General features: G+C 39.9%; 1 protein-coding gene across 6 annotated transcripts in view; it reads right to left on the reverse strand.

Moving 5' to 3' along the window:
* Positions 1 to 17,741, reverse strand: part of LOC120785123 (ecto-NOX disulfide-thiol exchanger 2-like) — a 156,317-nt gene that overhangs the window by 51,107 nt on the left and 87,469 nt on the right. For all 6 annotated transcript variants that reach the window (XM_040119513.1, XM_040119511.1, XM_040119510.1 and 3 more), the window contains one exon: positions 2,930 to 3,085. In XM_040119513.1, the coding sequence (XP_039975447.1) occupies positions 2,930 to 3,085 (156 nt within the window). The remainder of the gene's footprint in view (positions 1 to 2,929; positions 3,086 to 17,741) is intronic.

Genomic DNA, 17,741 nt, shown 5'->3' on the forward strand with positions numbered 1-17,741 from the left:
ATAAGAAGGAAAGGGTGGCAGAAAATATCACAAAAGATGTGTGAGGGTGCTGTTGTAGAGAAGATGGTGGGAAGGGTTAAAGTGAGAGATTTCATTCAAGCTGCCTAATGGGTGCGCCACATTATATCTTAACATGCCATGGGTGAAGGCTTTTATCCAAAGTGCTTTACAAGTAGCATGAGTGCTTAAAATTTTTAGTTTGAGTGGCCCATAGGAGATGGAGTGCTTAACCTTAGCAGTGTATGTGCTGCATCTGAATCCCTGCTTATGATTTTTTAAAAATCTGTCTTTAGTTTCTTCGCTGTTTATTCTACAACTTTAGTCAAATACAAAATAAAAAGACTATGAGGGCAAAGTGAAGATTCGACTTCAAGAACAGCTAGAAAGAACAGTCCTTTAAGTAACAGGGCTCTTGAGGACTTAAAGGCACGGCTAACGTCGATTCTGTGCCTGCATGACAACAAAACGGTGGAAAAAAATGCAAAAATGCTAACCCGGGGAAAGAATATAATTTCACAGTAGGTCATACAATATGAGTGTTTACGCCATGTTCTAGTGTTGTAACATTGAACAATTAACAGGCCAACTCCTCACTCAGCCTCAGGATTAGAATGAACTCTATATAAGGTACACTGTTTTTCCTTCCATTTGCTCGTCCCTGATCACTAGCGTAGCGTAGGTTACAGGGACAAAATGTATTAATTAATTCATAACCTGATTTTTCTGTCCGTATTTAACCATGACAGTGACGCTTTATACTAAGGGTTGTATTGACGATATAGTTAAGGTTGAAATTGAAAAAGCCCCCAGACAGACAGTTTTCTATAAAAGAACGGAGAAAGGCTCTTCCCAGAGGGAGTGAACACCAGGATCATGTTTAATTATTTAGAGAATGCAAGTGTGAAGCAGGAATGTGATCACAGGACATTCTCACTAGGAAATGTTTTCTTTTCAGGAGGTTATTTTTGCTGTTTATTCCACAGTATTAATATCTTATCACAGTAACTGAAAATTGAGGAAAAAAAACATACACCATATGCTATGACGCCAAAAAGGGGATTATAAATTAGAGATTAAATTCTTTTACACACGCTCTGAAGGACTTTAAGGAAGATCACATTTTAACCAAATGAAAAAAAATGTTCCATGAATTTGAAAATGTACCTCTGGTTGTAAAATGTTTGGGAAAATGACGACTAGATGACTGCCTGGATGAGTAGGAGTGAATCCATGAATTAGGTTTAGGTCAAACCTGACATAATCTCCCTGCTTAAATTCTATTTTATGATGAAAGAACATATTTTGAATACATTAATATCATATATTGTAATACATTAAGAACAAGTTGGGAATGTGTGTCTTCAGCTAAGCCAGTGATTTAAATATTTGAAAAATCAAGGGACTGCGTCACATTGATGCAAAATACTATCGATGCCATACCGTAGCATTACCCACAAAGGTCCCATACAACCAGAGATATTGTAGAGAAAGTTACCTTGCTATGGATTGTATAGGGAAATCATTTCCGAGTATGTATTACCCAACCCTGTCTAGATCCTTTGCAGGGGAAATGTATCGAAATATGAAATAATACATTTGTCCTCCATATTCACATAAATTGCAGTGGCATTTTATGAAGGCCATAAGGGGGTCTGTGCATGTTGTCACAAAGGCAAGGGCCCCTTTGGGTGCCATCCAAGAACCGCCACTGAGTATAGGAATGGTGTTCAGTCCCTACTCCACTCTATTGCTGTTTTATATAATACTGGCTGTTTAACATTTGTTGACCTACTGTTATGCAAGGTCAGCACATGCTGCCAACATTTTCTCCTGGTTCAGGCGAAGAACTTGCTTGCTTTCCAGTAATAACGAAAAAAAAACCCCCTCCTTTTATTTGTTCAGAAAACAATGGAAAGATTAACCCAAATACCATGAATCACCTATACTGGTCCACAGAGGACAGCACTGTAGCTATGAGTAATTTAACAAAAAAATGTGTGTAAAATTCTAAAAAGAACAGCCTCATTATAATTATCCTTAATTCATCCTTAATTTCATACCCTGTTTTGTGATTGTTCAAGGACATGGTTGCCACACACTCCCATTCATTTCAGAACCTGACGCACAATTCTGCAAAAATATCGAATACTGAGTGACAAAGTCTGGTGCACACATAATATGTTGAGTGTTTGTAGTTGTACATATATGTATCTAACAGACAAGAGGCTGACAGAAATCTTTTGACCTGGACCTAGTAGCTGGAAGACTAAGAGGTGATCAGGTAATTAACTGGATTCGACCACTTAAACACGAGGTGGCAGGAGAGGAGATGATGATATATGAAAACAGAAAAAAAAAGGGTTATTATATGTATAGTACAATAGAGTGAGCAGGCAAAGAGAAATTTAAAAAAAGATACAGCGATAAGGGTGAGCTTAGCTTAGAGGAGGACAGAGTCCATCACCTCTTAGGCCCAGCATATTGGAGCCAGCCGCACGCTTTCATGTGTTCACAGAGGTCACTCCTCCAATTATACATTCACAAACATCACACAAGTGCACGTCTGGATGCATACACGCACCCTAACACCTCCTTTAATTCCTCCTCTCCCCTCCCCTCCCCTCCCCTTCCTTCCGGATGAGACGAGAATGCAAATCAGCTACACTCTGGTGGGTATAGGTAATAAGAGGTATTAAAGGTGACATTAAGGGAGAATACTCACTTCCTCTCTGTTGTCACACAATATCTGGCTGAGCGGCGCACGTGTGTATCTCCGGGGCTCAAGTGTGAGGACGAGGACAGAGATAAGTCACAGATAATGCACACTACTGCGCTGATAAATAAAACATGCGGCAGGCCCACTGAGGATGGTTCAGCTTGCAGTGTTTCTGTGACGGTCCTGTCCGTTACAGCAGCAGTGATAACTTACTAGGGTTGGGAGGAAACAGCGTGCAGCTCTTGCAATGGATGATCTCCTTGACAACCGGCACATCCTGGGAGAGGGGAGGGGGCGCCAGTCCCAGGCCGGGTATCATGGGATTTATGGGGGCAATGCCTGCCATCAGCCCAAGACTGGGGTCAAAATCTGGAGTCAGGAGAGAAACACATGGCAAGTAACACAGCAGCTGCGGGGAAAGCAGCAACACACAGTGCACACACATTAAGAAATTAGCTTCGATCTCCTAAGCACTTTTCAGTCACTGATAACCTTTACTGTGGCATCACTTGAACACATGCTGTCTGATTCATGTTCCATTTTACATTGTGTACTTCATCCCTGAACACAGAGCAACACTTCTGTCAACAGTGGTGACACACAAGCAGTTTATAAATAACTGAATATATCAGCTACTCATGAATAAATCATCTAACGAAAAACATGAATATTTAAACAATTTTTACTTAGTCTTATCTTCCTCTCATTCTCTCTCTCTCTTTCTACTGGTGTCTGTCTTTCTTTCTTTCTTTCTTGAGTGTGGATCACACACACACACACACACACTCTCTCTCTCCCTCTCTTCTGCTTTAGTCTTTGAATGATGACCTGCAACATCACAGAGAAACTTCAGAAAACACAGAGGTTATATTCACAGGTACTGATTTAGATTGCAACTGGGCAGACGCAAACGCAAACACACAAACCCACACATACACACACAGACACTCAAGCTCTCTCACACTGTTCCAGCTTTTTTGAAATGGAAATACGTGGCTCTCTCCCACGAGTCTCCTCTGCACCTGCAACAGACAGCATCAGAGAGAGCATTCGATTGTGTGCATGTGTGTTTCTGCAATGCCGCGCATGTCGAGTCCCCATCCCCATGAGTGACAAAAACTTGACTGAGACAAAACTGAAATGAAAGCACAACAAAACACTGAGACAATGTGCGCTCAAGAGGACCAGCAAGGACTGGACGTTTTTTTTTCTGTAGGAGTCAACAGACAGAGAGAGAGAAATCTAGTTCGATTAACTACAATGCAGCAGAGTAGCTGGGGGGATAGAAGAAGTAATCAGTGACACGATGCTGCTAAACTAAACACCATAAAGATGAAGAGCTGTGATACTGTGGTGATTCGCCTGGCTTTCTCTGTCTCCTGTTAATTACCCTGACATCTGTCTTTAGCCAGGTGACAGAGGGAGAGGAGGCAGGTTATAAAGAACACTGTAAGGTTGCCAGAGCGATGAATGACTTCTTCAGGTGAGGTGGAGGAGAGGGAGATGGATACCATTGAGGGGAAGAGATAAGTGATGCAGAAGTGAACTAGCAAAAGAGAAACAGAGCCATAAAATCTCATCCAATTATTACTACGGCATACCAGGATGTACCGTTTTCCATTAAAACTCTATCTCTGTAACTGTCTGGGCAGTTCAGAGATGCCACTAATTGTATTTTTATCTGTACTTGCTGAGATGGAAAAACAATAGCTGGCTGCTGAATAGCAACACTGTTATTCACTGTATCCTCTTCACAATATCCATGTTTTCGTATTGTCTGTTTTCTGGGTTTGATTTTGTTTAGGGGCCCACCTCTAGTAGTTTAGAATCAGAGAGTCTCATCAGCACAAGGACGTACCACAAGTATGTGGTAGAGTCAACCAGATCTGTCAAGAGTCTGCGCTTTCAACCGCATTATGCCGCAACAGTGAAGTAACTATGAACTACCGCCTCGCAGTTGTATGTCTCCGCCCACAGGTCAAGTTGCAGGAAAAATGGTCACAATCTCCCCTTCTGTTCCTGAGTTATGGCGTTGGACATTGGCCAGAAAAGTGTTTTTGCAGGACATTCTGATGTCGGTGAAGTTGACCTTTGACTGTTTGGATATAAAATGTAATCACGTCATTATTTTATTCTATTAGAAATCTGTGTTAAATTTTGTCATAACTAGCTATGAATTCTTGTGAGGTCACAGTGACCTTGACCTTTGAACTTTGACCATCAAATTCTAATCAGTTCATCCTCTAGTCCAAGTGAATGTTTGTGCCAAATTTGAAGAAATTCCCTCAAAGTGTTACTGAGATGTCATGTTCACGAAAATGGGACGGACGCATGGATGGACAGGCAACATAGTGAAAACATAGTGCAAACATAACAGGCTATATTTATGTACTGCCCTTTAGTGTAATAAACATTTTTTATAGCTAAAGCAAGATCATTTTCATACCGTTGAAGTTAACAACATTCACCCATTTAAAACACTTCTGCTTGGTTGGAAAATGTTCAGCATTGATGAATAATAATAACGTGCCTGAGTCAAAACTTTCTAAGTCACTAATCCTTCATTAGGAAGGTTGCGATTTACATCACCGTGATGCCCCATTAATCGTCAGTTAAGGCTGAATCTGTTTGTTCATGGATACACATTACCAATAAATAAATGCTTATTAATCATGTCCTCTGTCAAGTCTCAGATTTTAGGTTTCACATTTTACAGGTTACATCCAGTTCTGGTCTGGCTGATCTGATCGTGTTCCGATCACAATTTGCCCTGAGTTCTTTTACACCTGGCATTAACATGCAGTTTTGTTGTACAGACAAGATATCCAGAAAATATTCCTGCAAATTTAAACTAGGTGAAAAGAGTACTTTAGCCAACTTCGGTAACATCCAGCACCGGCGCTAAGAGCATCGGTGCAGTGAGCAGAAACAAAGGTGAATAAAGGTCATGCACTGCCCTGCCCTCAATGATGCTGTGCCTGTATTTTATTCAAAACTGGGTTAAGGTTATAAACATCCTCACTGTCTAGATTTGCATTTAAAGCCATTCACACTGCATTTGAAATGATCTAAACCTCTGATTCAGTTGATCTCACACTGTGATTTAATGTTTCTAATCACTAAAAAACAGACATTCAAACAGATTTCTGTTTGAGGGGCGTCTTTTTTAAGTTCCAATCTTGCTTCCTCAATAAGTGTTAAAAATCATACCTATCTGCACACTCAGATGTGACTTTGTCATAGCCGCCATGACAAGAGGTCAATTTTATGTCCTTCACTTGATATTCCCGTACTAATTGTTGGCCATTGCACTGACGACAGAGATGCAACAGTGGAAATAAAGCTAAAGAACGGCCTCAGTTCAGTCAGAGCTCAAAGGCTTGTTCCATAACAGAAATGTGTTCAAAGCAAGTGGGAGAAGAGTGAGTAAGAAAATGGACGTGGGTGTTATTGTTACTCTGCACACGCATGACTTCTAACCATCACTGACAGTTCATACTGGTGGGGGATATGGCTTACATGAATGGATATGAACAGTCTGAAAAATCTGAGATATGAGCAGCATTTAAAAACTGAGCATGAAGACCTGTCTTGTGGATGTACTTATACGCCTAACTGCCACGTCTATGTATTCATTTATAAAATAAAAATATTAATGTCATTAATCATTAATGTATTTTTTCCACCTGTCAAAATGTGATACAGTTCGTGTCAGTGTTCCTGGTTTTCTGCTACTTTTTGTACTTTCTGTCCAAAGGATTAAATGTGGCTCTGTCTGGCTCAGCAAAACATTGAAATCAGATAAACAGTCATCTCCAGGGTTACATCTCAGCGTCCCCTACTTCTAGCACTCAGTGCAGAACAACTTTCCACAGGCACAATCTGACTGCTCAGGGCTCAGTGGCTGCGTATGTACGTGCTTTCCTCTACGCCAGCACATTTCCGTATTGTTACATTCTTTATTTGTTTTGCTCCACTTGCTTTGCCATGGTAATCCTATCAGACTGCAAGCTGGTATTTCTTTACATTGGCAAAAATGGGCAAGACATGCCATTTCTTTGTTCTGTTTCTGAAATGTTGACTGAGGGCCCATTAAGTTAGGATTTAGAGTAAGAATTTATCTGATTAGGAACATAGCATTGAAGCCCATGTGTGTTTTTGTCAAATTTGTTTTAACACATCTTAAAAAAAAAAAAGAAAAAGACATTTTGTTTAACACTTTAATCCAATAACAATAATGCAAAAAGTTCAACATGTGTCACTATGATAATTATAAACAAGACTAGAAAAAGCAAGTATTTTCAGTAAAACTGCAATTAAATTCAATTTGAAACCATAACATAATGTGTGGTACTGAAGCGGATTATTTTTCTGGGCAAAAACGACATTTTTTGTGGATTGGTGTTTTTCTTGTGTCTGCAGATGAAATCAAACAGTGATGTCTTGTTGAAAAATCTCCAGCAGAGGAACTGTGGAGTTTAACGGAAAGAAAAAACAAACAAAAATTGGCAATATGAACCATCAAGTAAACTGTCGTGTCACGTCATGTCTAAGTCCATCAGATTCAAAGAGCAAGGGCTTCAGCGTCAGCAATCACACTGTCACAGCATACAATCAAAACCCATGACAGAACACAAAGAAATACACATTTCTACACACGGTGGTCTCAGTCGAATGCACTTAAGACTTAAAACATTGCATTTGAGGCTTGACAGAAAATGTCTCACTCTCTCGAGAAACCTTTACATTGAGCGATTTTTGGCTGTCTTAGACCAAAGATGGGCTGCATCAAAATTCTGTCGTGTCAGAAATTCAGGACCAAAATCCCACAATGTCACGACCCACGTTTACAAACCCACCAACTGGAAAACAGCATAAAATGACGCAAAAGAAACTGTCAAGCTAGTGTAATGCTACTGCCATACTTCAACTCACTTTGCAAAATTGTTCTTTGTGTTTTCCTCTTTTCCCTGGCTGCCAACAGCTTCACAATCTCCTTGTCCTGTGCCAGTGCTATGGCCAAAGTTTTCAAAAATTTACAGCTTCTGTTTTTTCTATCTATGCTGGCTGCATAACTCTAGAGATGTCATTGTTGCTCAGTCAGTCAGTCCACCACTTCAGGCACTATAGTCCGTGAAATTTGTTTTGGACAGAGTCATGCTTCCCATGGGATGAATCCTAATGACTCCGGTGATCCTGAAACTCTTCATGCGGTGGCACCATGAGGTTTTACATTTGTGGATTTAAATGAAATGTCTCAACAACTATTGGGTGGAATTCCATGGAAAATGTTACAAACACTGGTGTCCCCTCAGGATATGAATATCTGTAACAAATGATGATCCCTTAAGAAGAACTGAAGAAGCCTTTCGGATGAGAGGCCAAACGTCTTCAAGAACTTCAAGCAAGTCCAGTTGCCTTCGCATAACATTTACAGGATGATCACTTAACTTTTTATCTAGTGTCATCATCGTGCCAAAATGATAATTTGTCCAGTACCTTGGTTTATGACTAAATAGCCACAAAAAGAATAACCCATCAGCCCCAGCTAATAGCCACAATGATTAAGTCCATTTAACAGCATTCGTCTGAAACAACCTTCCATCTACATACAAACACACCAACAGTGTGTGCTTAGAAGAACGTGCAGTAGATGTGCATGTGTAAATCCACTGCACATTGATGAGGCATTATTTACTGTCTCTTCTTCCAGGAGATTTCCAGCTAGTCTGGCTCTCTCACAGCTACGGCAACAATGGCGCTTCAGTCCGGAAGTCGTGTTCTATGTTTCATCACCAACGGTGCGATGACCCAGTGAAAGAGAGTGTATTCAGTGCAAAAGGGCTCTGTAGTGAGAAACTCCGGTGAGAACTAGAGAAAGTGCCCTTAAACAGAAAACATCAAGAGAAACCTTCTAGTTATCAGTCCGCCTACACAAGGCCGCCAGTCTCTATGTCTGTTTGTCTCTGATCTGTTTTTCTCTTGCTCACTGTTTGACTCTGGTTTTCTTTTTTTTTTTGTAAATCATTTTTTTTCTGTGTGCTCCTTCATTACTGTACATGGTACTGCTCCTAAGCATTTACAAATACAGTACACCCTCATCTTGCTGCTTTGTTTTTAACGTTAAAATCTCTCCTGGAGGTTTGTTCAGTGCAACTGCATTTCATCCTGCCTCTGTATAAGAGTCACAGACATGAAATTAGTATATTTCATTACTATACTATAAATATACTATACTATATTTATAGTATAATATAAATTTGACAGCAACAAGCTCCTGGATATAACTCTTTTACTCCCTTTTCCGCCATGACACAACCTCTCCTCCCCTTTCGTCCTCCTCAAACTGTAATTTCCACAGTAAATGTTCCCTCTCAGCAGAGTCAGCGATGGGTAGCAGTCGGGGGGACGCGGACAGCCGCTGTGAGGCATGCTGGGTAATATGGGTAATATTTTCTAATGAAAAGACAGGCCCAAGCCTCCTGGAACTCAGCCTTTCACTCTCCCCGCCAACTGTGTCCCCATCTGCATCTCCATTTACCTTCTAATCTCCACCAGATATCTTTGGAAAATCCATCAGTTTCTATTAATCATGAAGAATTCTTCATTTAATTTTCGGTATAGTGACAGATATAAGTATATCACATTTGTTCTGCTACAATGGTACCTGTCAAACTCTGTGAAATGTTTACGAACAACTTTTATGAACTGCAACTGACATCATTCATTTTTATGCTATTCGTTTTTTCCTTGACTTTACCATATAGGTCGTAAATCTCCGTTAAATTAGTCTCTCGATGATCGCTGCAGTAGATCAGAGAACATGTGTGTTTGTTTGTGTATGCTCATGCATAACTGGTATGTGCCAAGTGCACTCAAAATACTGAAAACAAAGTGAATTCCACTCCATTGTGTTTGTGTAAAAAAATGCTATGGCTGTGTGTGAGGGCGGTGTGCATATTTGTGTTTGGGTCTATGTGGCCTGTGAGAAAGAGAGACACAGTAAATTCATCCAGATATCTTCCTTAGTCTCATCAGCAGCTGCCTTGCGGCCTCTGTCCAATAACACTTCTTATTAAAGTCCAAACCAGCCAATCAACACCATTACTGCCTGTAATAGAAACATCTATTTCTACGAGAGGAGCCTATCACAAATGCCCTTGTTGTCCTGGGATCCTGTAATTAGAAATGCCATTTTGCAGTGAATACTAATGTAGAGATACAATAACTGTTCATTTTTATTTACTAAAAGGCAGCCAGCTGTACAACTGTAACACCAGGATCTGGTAGCATGCAAAACATCAGATACCCTCCAGCTGACTCTGACTACTTACCGGAGCAGGGCAAGTGAGCATTGAATATCCTGTCTGGAATCAATATGCCATGCACTTTTGTGTAACGGGACAGTACTTTGCCCCCAACAAATTAACAGGGACGTTTTAAACAGCGCTACACAATATATAATATCTAGAAACTTCAGAAAGCCAAATTAAAAACATTTCAAGGCCATTTTTGATGTTTTGTGGGATTTAATTTAAGTTAAATAACAAAATATACAGGGCTGAAAAACCGGCCTATTACTGATAGGGCATAACTATTTACGAATGGCCATAACTGCAGCATGAATGGACTGGTTGCGAAAACAAAGGACAGCAAGAAAATATGTGGTATGAGACATGAAATCAAATTGGGTATAGGTTTAAAGCTGGTAGGAAGCATATTCTTCAACACACCCCCCATTTTTTAAAAAAAATAAAAATATACATCCAGGGCAAGTAATCACTTATTGACCGTTTAATTCTATTCTTCTACTATGTTCCATGATTGTAACGGACGAAGCAGAGGCTAAAAACTACCTGACATATTTTCTTGTTTTTTGAATTAAAAGGAAGTAAATACGACTTCTGCAGCAAACAGGCATTAAAAATGAGCCTTTCTTCAAATGTTAATGCGCTGTTTCTTTTAATTTCATGGACTTCAAATTTTGAAAAAAATGAAACCTTAATTGTGGCACATGCAAAGGTTTGGTTACCAAGTCTATCTCTGCGGGCAGACATTATTACCTCTGCAAAGGAGGTTATGTAAACACCCATGTCTGTTGGTTTGTTTGTCTATTTGTCAGTAAGATTACACAAAAAGTAATGGCCCAGGGAAGAACCCAACAAAATTTGGGGGCAGATCCAGATCATTTACTATGAATTAGAATTTTTTTCCTCTGAAGTCTGGTGTATATGTTTTTTGACCTTGGCCTTGGTGGAGGTCTGCGCTCTGCTTTATGCTTCAGTAGCATTTGGTCATGTGTATGTTTACTAGATTAATTACTGTGTTGTAATTCCTACGGGGATTTACCTTAAACTCTGCCTTTAGTGCCACCAGTAGGTTGACATTTTTGGTTTTTAGTGATAAGTCTCGACAACTTCAGAGGGGATCAAAGAGAAAAAAAATGAGCTACCAATGAATAAAGTTAGGGATACCTTTTCCTCATAGGGTAATTTAAACAGAACAGACAGGAACTGAGGAGGAGTCATGGAGGGACAGTCTGAAAACGAGGATATTTTGCTGCTAAAGTTCAACATTGCTCTCAATATCAAATGACCAATAAATAAAACTTTTAGACAACTTTAGTTAGGGAGTCATATTTGTGGTCTGTACATAATATTTTTGCCTATTAAGACAATAATCTGTTGTTGAGGTTGACCAGAGACGAGAGGGATACCGGGATCTAATCAGGACCAAAAAAAAGTAAAAAGAAACCTGCCTTATTTTTTCTTACAGGAGAATGTGAGTTATGAGTCCTAAAGTCTCATGAAAAACTCTTGAACAAAGCTAAGTTATATCCCTGAGATAAAGTTTCTTAGACATAGCTGCCAGACTGAATAAATGCTGCCAGATTTAGAGATGAGAGTGTCTGTGTGTCTGTGATAATAATGGGTAGCTTGTAAGGTTGTAAGGTCACAGAAAGAGAAAGGGAGAGAGAGAGAGAGAGAGAGAGAGAGAGAGAGAAGTGAAACAGAGAGACAGACATAATCATATTTGACAGAGAAGGAAGAGATGGAGAAGAACCATTTTTCTGGCTCTTCCACAGTATTCTGCTGTCATCACAGTGTGGGTGTATGACTCAGGGATGATCCTCCATTCAATATCCCAATAATAACACTGTGACAACACACTCAACCTCCATTCACCAACTCTGACCATAAAGATATCTATCATATACAGATCAATAGACCTCTCATCTTTACGGTCAACACGACTTAAACTGGATAGAAGTTTACTTGCCTGAATTCAATAACATTAACCTGTTCTGACAAAAGAGTAGGACTTACCTCTGCTCTGGCTACACGCAGTCCACCTGTCTCACATAACCTCTGCATTAAAATTTCCTATACATGCATTATACCTAAACTCAAGAAAGGAAGAAAGAAAGAAAGAAAGAAAGAAAGAAAGAAAGAAAGAAAGAAAGAAAGAAGGAAAATTCATAGGGTGCAACTTTGATTTGTCATGATTTCACATACACTAGGGTGGCAGTTTATTAGGTACACCTAGCTAAAACTGCTAAAGGCAGTCCAACACAACAGTCCTTCAATAAATCCTCCTTCATTAAGGTTAGAATGTTCAGTGTATTTCTAAACTGTTTCAGAGATGTGCTGATTCAACTTGATCATTTTGGAGGATGTAGTTTGTGGTGCTGTTTGTCTTGACCCGGCACTACGCCCCGTCCCTTTGCCGTTAGCCACTGCTAGTCTGTCAAGCTGTCGGAGCTAGCATGGCGCCCACACTGCACTCCCTGAAGAAATATTATGCAATTTTTTGGGAAAAACGAAAGAGCAATTTCAGGGAGAAGCAGACAGGAGGGTCTACAGTTTGAGAGATATATGTCCAGGATGGCAAACTGATTCAGCAGCAAAAACACATTAAAAAGTTAAAAAATAGAGGCTGAAGCGTACAGATCACAATGTAGAAGTGAACCACCACATCACCTGGCAATCGAGACAGAAGACTATGAAATTAAGGAGCAACACTGTTTCTATAAACAGGTTGAATTCACTGGTAAATTATTAAGAAGCAAAAGCAGCACGCGTATACATTCAGTATATCACAAGTTTCTGCGTCTATCTGATCGGATTTGATCAGTATCACTGTTACAGCACAACGTTTAACCGTGACTAGCTCAAAATCCACAAAGCCAGCCTGAGAATGTCGGCAATCCAAAACGATTGCATGACAGTCTATGGAGCACAACTGTACAGTTGCCGGAACCGAGTCAGAGCTGGCCGATGCTACGCTACGATTGGTCAATCTGCGTTCAAAGGGGCGGGACTTAGCGAAGAGTCAATCGTATTAAATTATTCAGAGAGGTGTTTCTGTTATTTAGCCCTCTTTATTTATTGATATAAATGGGGCGGACAAAATGATAGAAAAACCTCTTAGTATAATGCAATACAATTCAACAGTGTCAGTGTCAACAGCTCTCTGAAACAGTTTCAACACAAAGTAAACCTTTTACCCTTCATAAAGTTAGGAGCTACTGCAGGACTGTTGTATTAGACTGCATCGTGCAATGTTGGAAAAATAAAGTGAGGAAGAAACCGAGTTAAAACTAAACATTCCAGATAAATATCCACTGATATTTAAAACAAATAGTGCAAATAAGGACAGAGGCATACTACTCTATTTACTATTTCAAGCTTTCAGTTTTACTTTAAAACAATCATCAGGAAGGGGTAGAAATGTTACTCGATAGTGAGCAGTAAATCATAATATTTCATCACAACTGACTGTAATTCACATCTATGAAGTGGCATGCCAGTGGCACGAACTTTACGTTTTTCTGTTCCTTTGTGGCAATTTTGGGGACTCTGTATAAAGGTACTTTTATAAAGAGTAAAGTATAGTAGTGCACTATTTTGTAAATAAGGAGTGACAAGGAGTGACTTGCTTTAGAGATTGATTACATTGCAGAAATTAGGTTGATAATGTCAGAGGCCAGTTTCGATAGATAGAACGTCTTACAATAACACAATTCAACCCTTTTCCTGGACCAAGGAGTGAGAAATATGTTGCTTTACTTTGACCTTTAATTATTGTGCCACAGACACGCAAATTGGTAAAGATGAGCACGGGGTTGTGATGTATAACTTTTCTAAGTTTCATAAGATTCAGATGAACTTGTCTATGATAAACAGACAAGCAAACAGACACAGATTGATCTTGTGCCTCACTCCTGCCGCCACATTGAAAAGTAAACAGTTTAATTCTAAAAATAAGATGGTGATGTTACAGCATGACAAATGACTGAGAAGGTGACACTTCAGAGGAATAAACTCTCTGTTCTGTCTGTCATATTATCTGTCCACTCCAGTAATACTTAAATAATTGTCTTTATTTATATAGCACTTATCTAAAAGCGGGATTGACAAAGTGCTTCCCAGTCTATTGGTGCAGTCTAGACAGCACTGATTAAATCATGGAGGATGAAATGCAGTTAAATAATAAATATTAATTTAAAGGAAAACATTTGGGGAAATACACTTGTTTGTTTTCTTGCCAGCAGTTAGATGAGAAGATCAATGTAAATTTCATTTCCCTCTGTTCAGTAGAGAATGTTCCAACCTGGCTTTGAACCAGGCATTCGTCAACCCCAAAGCTGTCATATGTACATGTACATTGTGTATTTTACAAGAGTAGGAAGTGGAAATGAGGCAATGTGGTAAGGTATAATGAGCAGTTAGGTGACATTCAGTATGAGAGGTATTTACTTCACCCACTGGTTGTGTACAGCTTCTCAAAATGTCCTGTCAATGTTGTTGGATTTACAGACTGTGCACACCCACACAGGTGTAAATTATTGTGCCTGATTAAAGCTGTTCTCAGGACTGTGTGGGTGTGTACAGATTTTGATTTATTGAAAAGCCCCTACTCTCCAGTTACCTTTTGTTAGACTTGCCAGAGCGGGAAAAAAATCCTGCCTTTATCACTGTTACTGGTACATGGAGTCAGGTGACTGCACTTGCCCTCAACACTTCAATCATTTTTAACAAAACCCTATGCGTACTTGCGTTAGAGATCCTCACAGGTCCACTTGCTTCCTACTAACAAGAATACACTCGGTTATACTGAGTGTATTCCTGTGGGTCATGGGTCTCTATGTCAATATGCCTTGAACCCAAGTGGATCGATGTGCACTTGCTATAAGCTACGGCAATGCGCTGCAATGTAATCATCAGATGAGAACAATGTGTTTTTTTTTTACATGAGACAGAGTGTGAAAGTTGAGAACGTGTGTTGCTAATCTTTTTCACCACGGCTGCTTGTTAATAGGTGGAGCGTAATACTTCTGTCAGTGTGGGTGTTCTCGTTCCGTTTGGGTTCATATGATTCTCTTGCATTTTAAGTTGTGTCCAATTATCCTTGGATTTACTTGGATTGGGCATGACTGTCCTCAGGTCTCTTTCAGATCATGTTTCTTTTAGTTTTTGGTTGCAAGTCAAGTTCAGGGTCCATGGGTACACTTCAGATTTTGAAACCATGAAGAGTTCGATCATGGATGTAATGATGGTTAGATTTAAAGATACAAAATGTTAATTGGACAATATTGGAGCTGTTTTTGGAGCTGTATCTTTCCTCTTTTAACAGAAGTTAGCAGTTCCCTCTTGCTTCCGGTCTGTTTGCTAAGCTTCTATGGGCTCAACTTGTCCTGGGTCATCTCTTGGCTGAACACCTAGAGATGATCTCTGTCTCGCCATCTTATTCCAAATCTGACGGCAAACAAGCTGTCAAACAACATAGTATTCCTTTAATAATAATGAATTTAATTGGAACTCATGATGGATTAGAGCCATATAAACACAGAGTTCAGGTGGAAAGACAGAGAGACCTGGCAGGTTTTCTCCTCTAGTTACGAGTGTGTGTGTGTGTGTGTGTGTGTGAGGCTCAGGGGGGAAGGCATGCACTTGCATATGTTGAGTATGTTCAAAGTGGCTAAAAAGGTTCACGAGGTTCAGAGCTAACAGACAGGAAATATGACTGTGCATCTCTTGCCAAAGTCTACTGAACCTATGGATTATAGATGGAGTTCAGCAAAGGTCAGGTTTACTGCGAGGAGGACTCCTTTTAGCTGCCTGTTTAAGAGCAGACAGAACAGGGATAGTGGACACACAGTCATAATTCAGACTGCACTTAGCAGTCAACTTTGATTGACCTGAGAAGTCCTCTCCATAAATGCTTAAAGGGAGATGCAGACAAAGGTGGTAGGAGATGAGCTTAAGAAAATTAACTAGTATGAGGACTTCAAACAGAATCCTGTCATCCTGTCTGACAAATTGTCTGCAGAGGTACAATACTGAGCTCAGCTGAGACAAAAGCACCACACTGATCATCCTATGAGCATGGAGATGATATAATACAGGTTTGTTACAAACTGACATATGTGCAACATTAAAACTGTAACTGGTTTGTGGCTGTGGCTGATTGGTGTAAGTGGTAGCACATGATGCTAACTTTTGATTTTAAGGATTAAGAGTGGGATACTGTAGGTTTTACTTTGTTAATTCCCTAGATGGATATGTGATGAGTTTATTACATGTACAAGGTTGAAGTGGAAATTTATTGTGCTTTCTATAATAATGGAAGCATAACAAAAAGAAGATGTACAATTAAAACTGTACTGTCAATACATTAATTAAAGCATTTTAACATTTTTATTAGAAGATACGACTCTTTTCGTATCTGGATTTCGGCACCTGGATAGTCAGAGGACACTGTTTACAGTTTTTAGTGAGTAAATTGACCTTAAATAGTAAGTAATAAGTGGGGGGGCGCACGCATAAATAGGATTTAGAAAAGTGATCCCGAATGAACATTACGCCCTTGCATGTATTGTTTGAGCTTTTCAGTGTAATAGAGTGCAGACTAAAACTGTGAAAGCGCTCAGTACTCCAAATGAGCAGTGTGTGCTCTAATGTGGCAGTGGGTTACAGTGGCTGACTCAGCTGTAATGAGACATTAATGAAGATGTTGGGTAATTTGGGCCTGGCGAGGGAGAGAGGGAGGGAGGGGGAATAGGGAAGGGGAGGAGGAAAGAAGAGGCAAAGGTAGGGAAGCACCAGCTGCTTTTCCAGATGATCCACGTGGGGAGACACAGCTGTCCTCTCCACCCGACTCTCCTCCCTCTCCATCTCTCTCTTCTCCCTTCTTTTCCTTGCTACGACACCCCACAGATACCGCTTCAGCAAACCAACCTTAATGAAGATATATTACCACAACTAAAGCTTAATCCATTGTTGCCACACAGATCAAGTACCCCTACACACCTCTCCCTCTTAACGCGTGGACAAGAGTGTTTACCTCCATCTCCATCATGCTGGACAGCTCCCCGCTCTGCTTTTATGTTTATGATACTGTTGAAAGGAGAGGTGGAGGAGGCTGTTTTGAGTGTCAGAGCAGTAAAAATTCAAAAGACTAACCATGGTAGCAATGGGCCGCAACTTCCGCACGCATTTATTTTAAATTTAGAGTCACAGACGATCCTATGCAGGCTAGCATGTAAACGCATGAAAGAAAAGCATGTGCTAAGTACCACAAATACAAGAAAGTGTTTCCAACAAGGGGAAAGAGAAGATGAATCACAAATGGAGAGCAAAACAGTGGAGTCTAACCTTATGTTATTAATTAAAAGTGGAATTTTAAGGCTGAATGTAATGTTCTCGGTACAGAATATTTAACAATAAGTGCTCTCTGAGGATATAATGACACCAGAAAATAATAAACTGAATAATCTTAAAGCTCTTGGTCCTGAAATATTCATGTAGTTTTCTTAAAATAATGTTGATGAAGCATTATCTCTGTTTATGAAGTGTTATCTTCTTTTGGCCGAGCCCAGCTGATCCGAATTAGAAGCTCTCCTAAGGACACGTCAGTGGCACAGCTCTTACATTGGTTACATTTGTTCATTATGCTGATGAGGCACATATTGTGGAAAAAGAAACGGCTAGTGGCAGGAGGCAAGCAAGTTTCTACATTGTAA

Source organism: Xiphias gladius, chromosome 23 (genome assembly GCF_016859285.1).
Source record: "Xiphias gladius isolate SHS-SW01 ecotype Sanya breed wild chromosome 23, ASM1685928v1, whole genome shotgun sequence".
NCBI lineage: Eukaryota > Metazoa > Chordata > Actinopteri > Istiophoriformes > Xiphiidae > Xiphias > Xiphias gladius.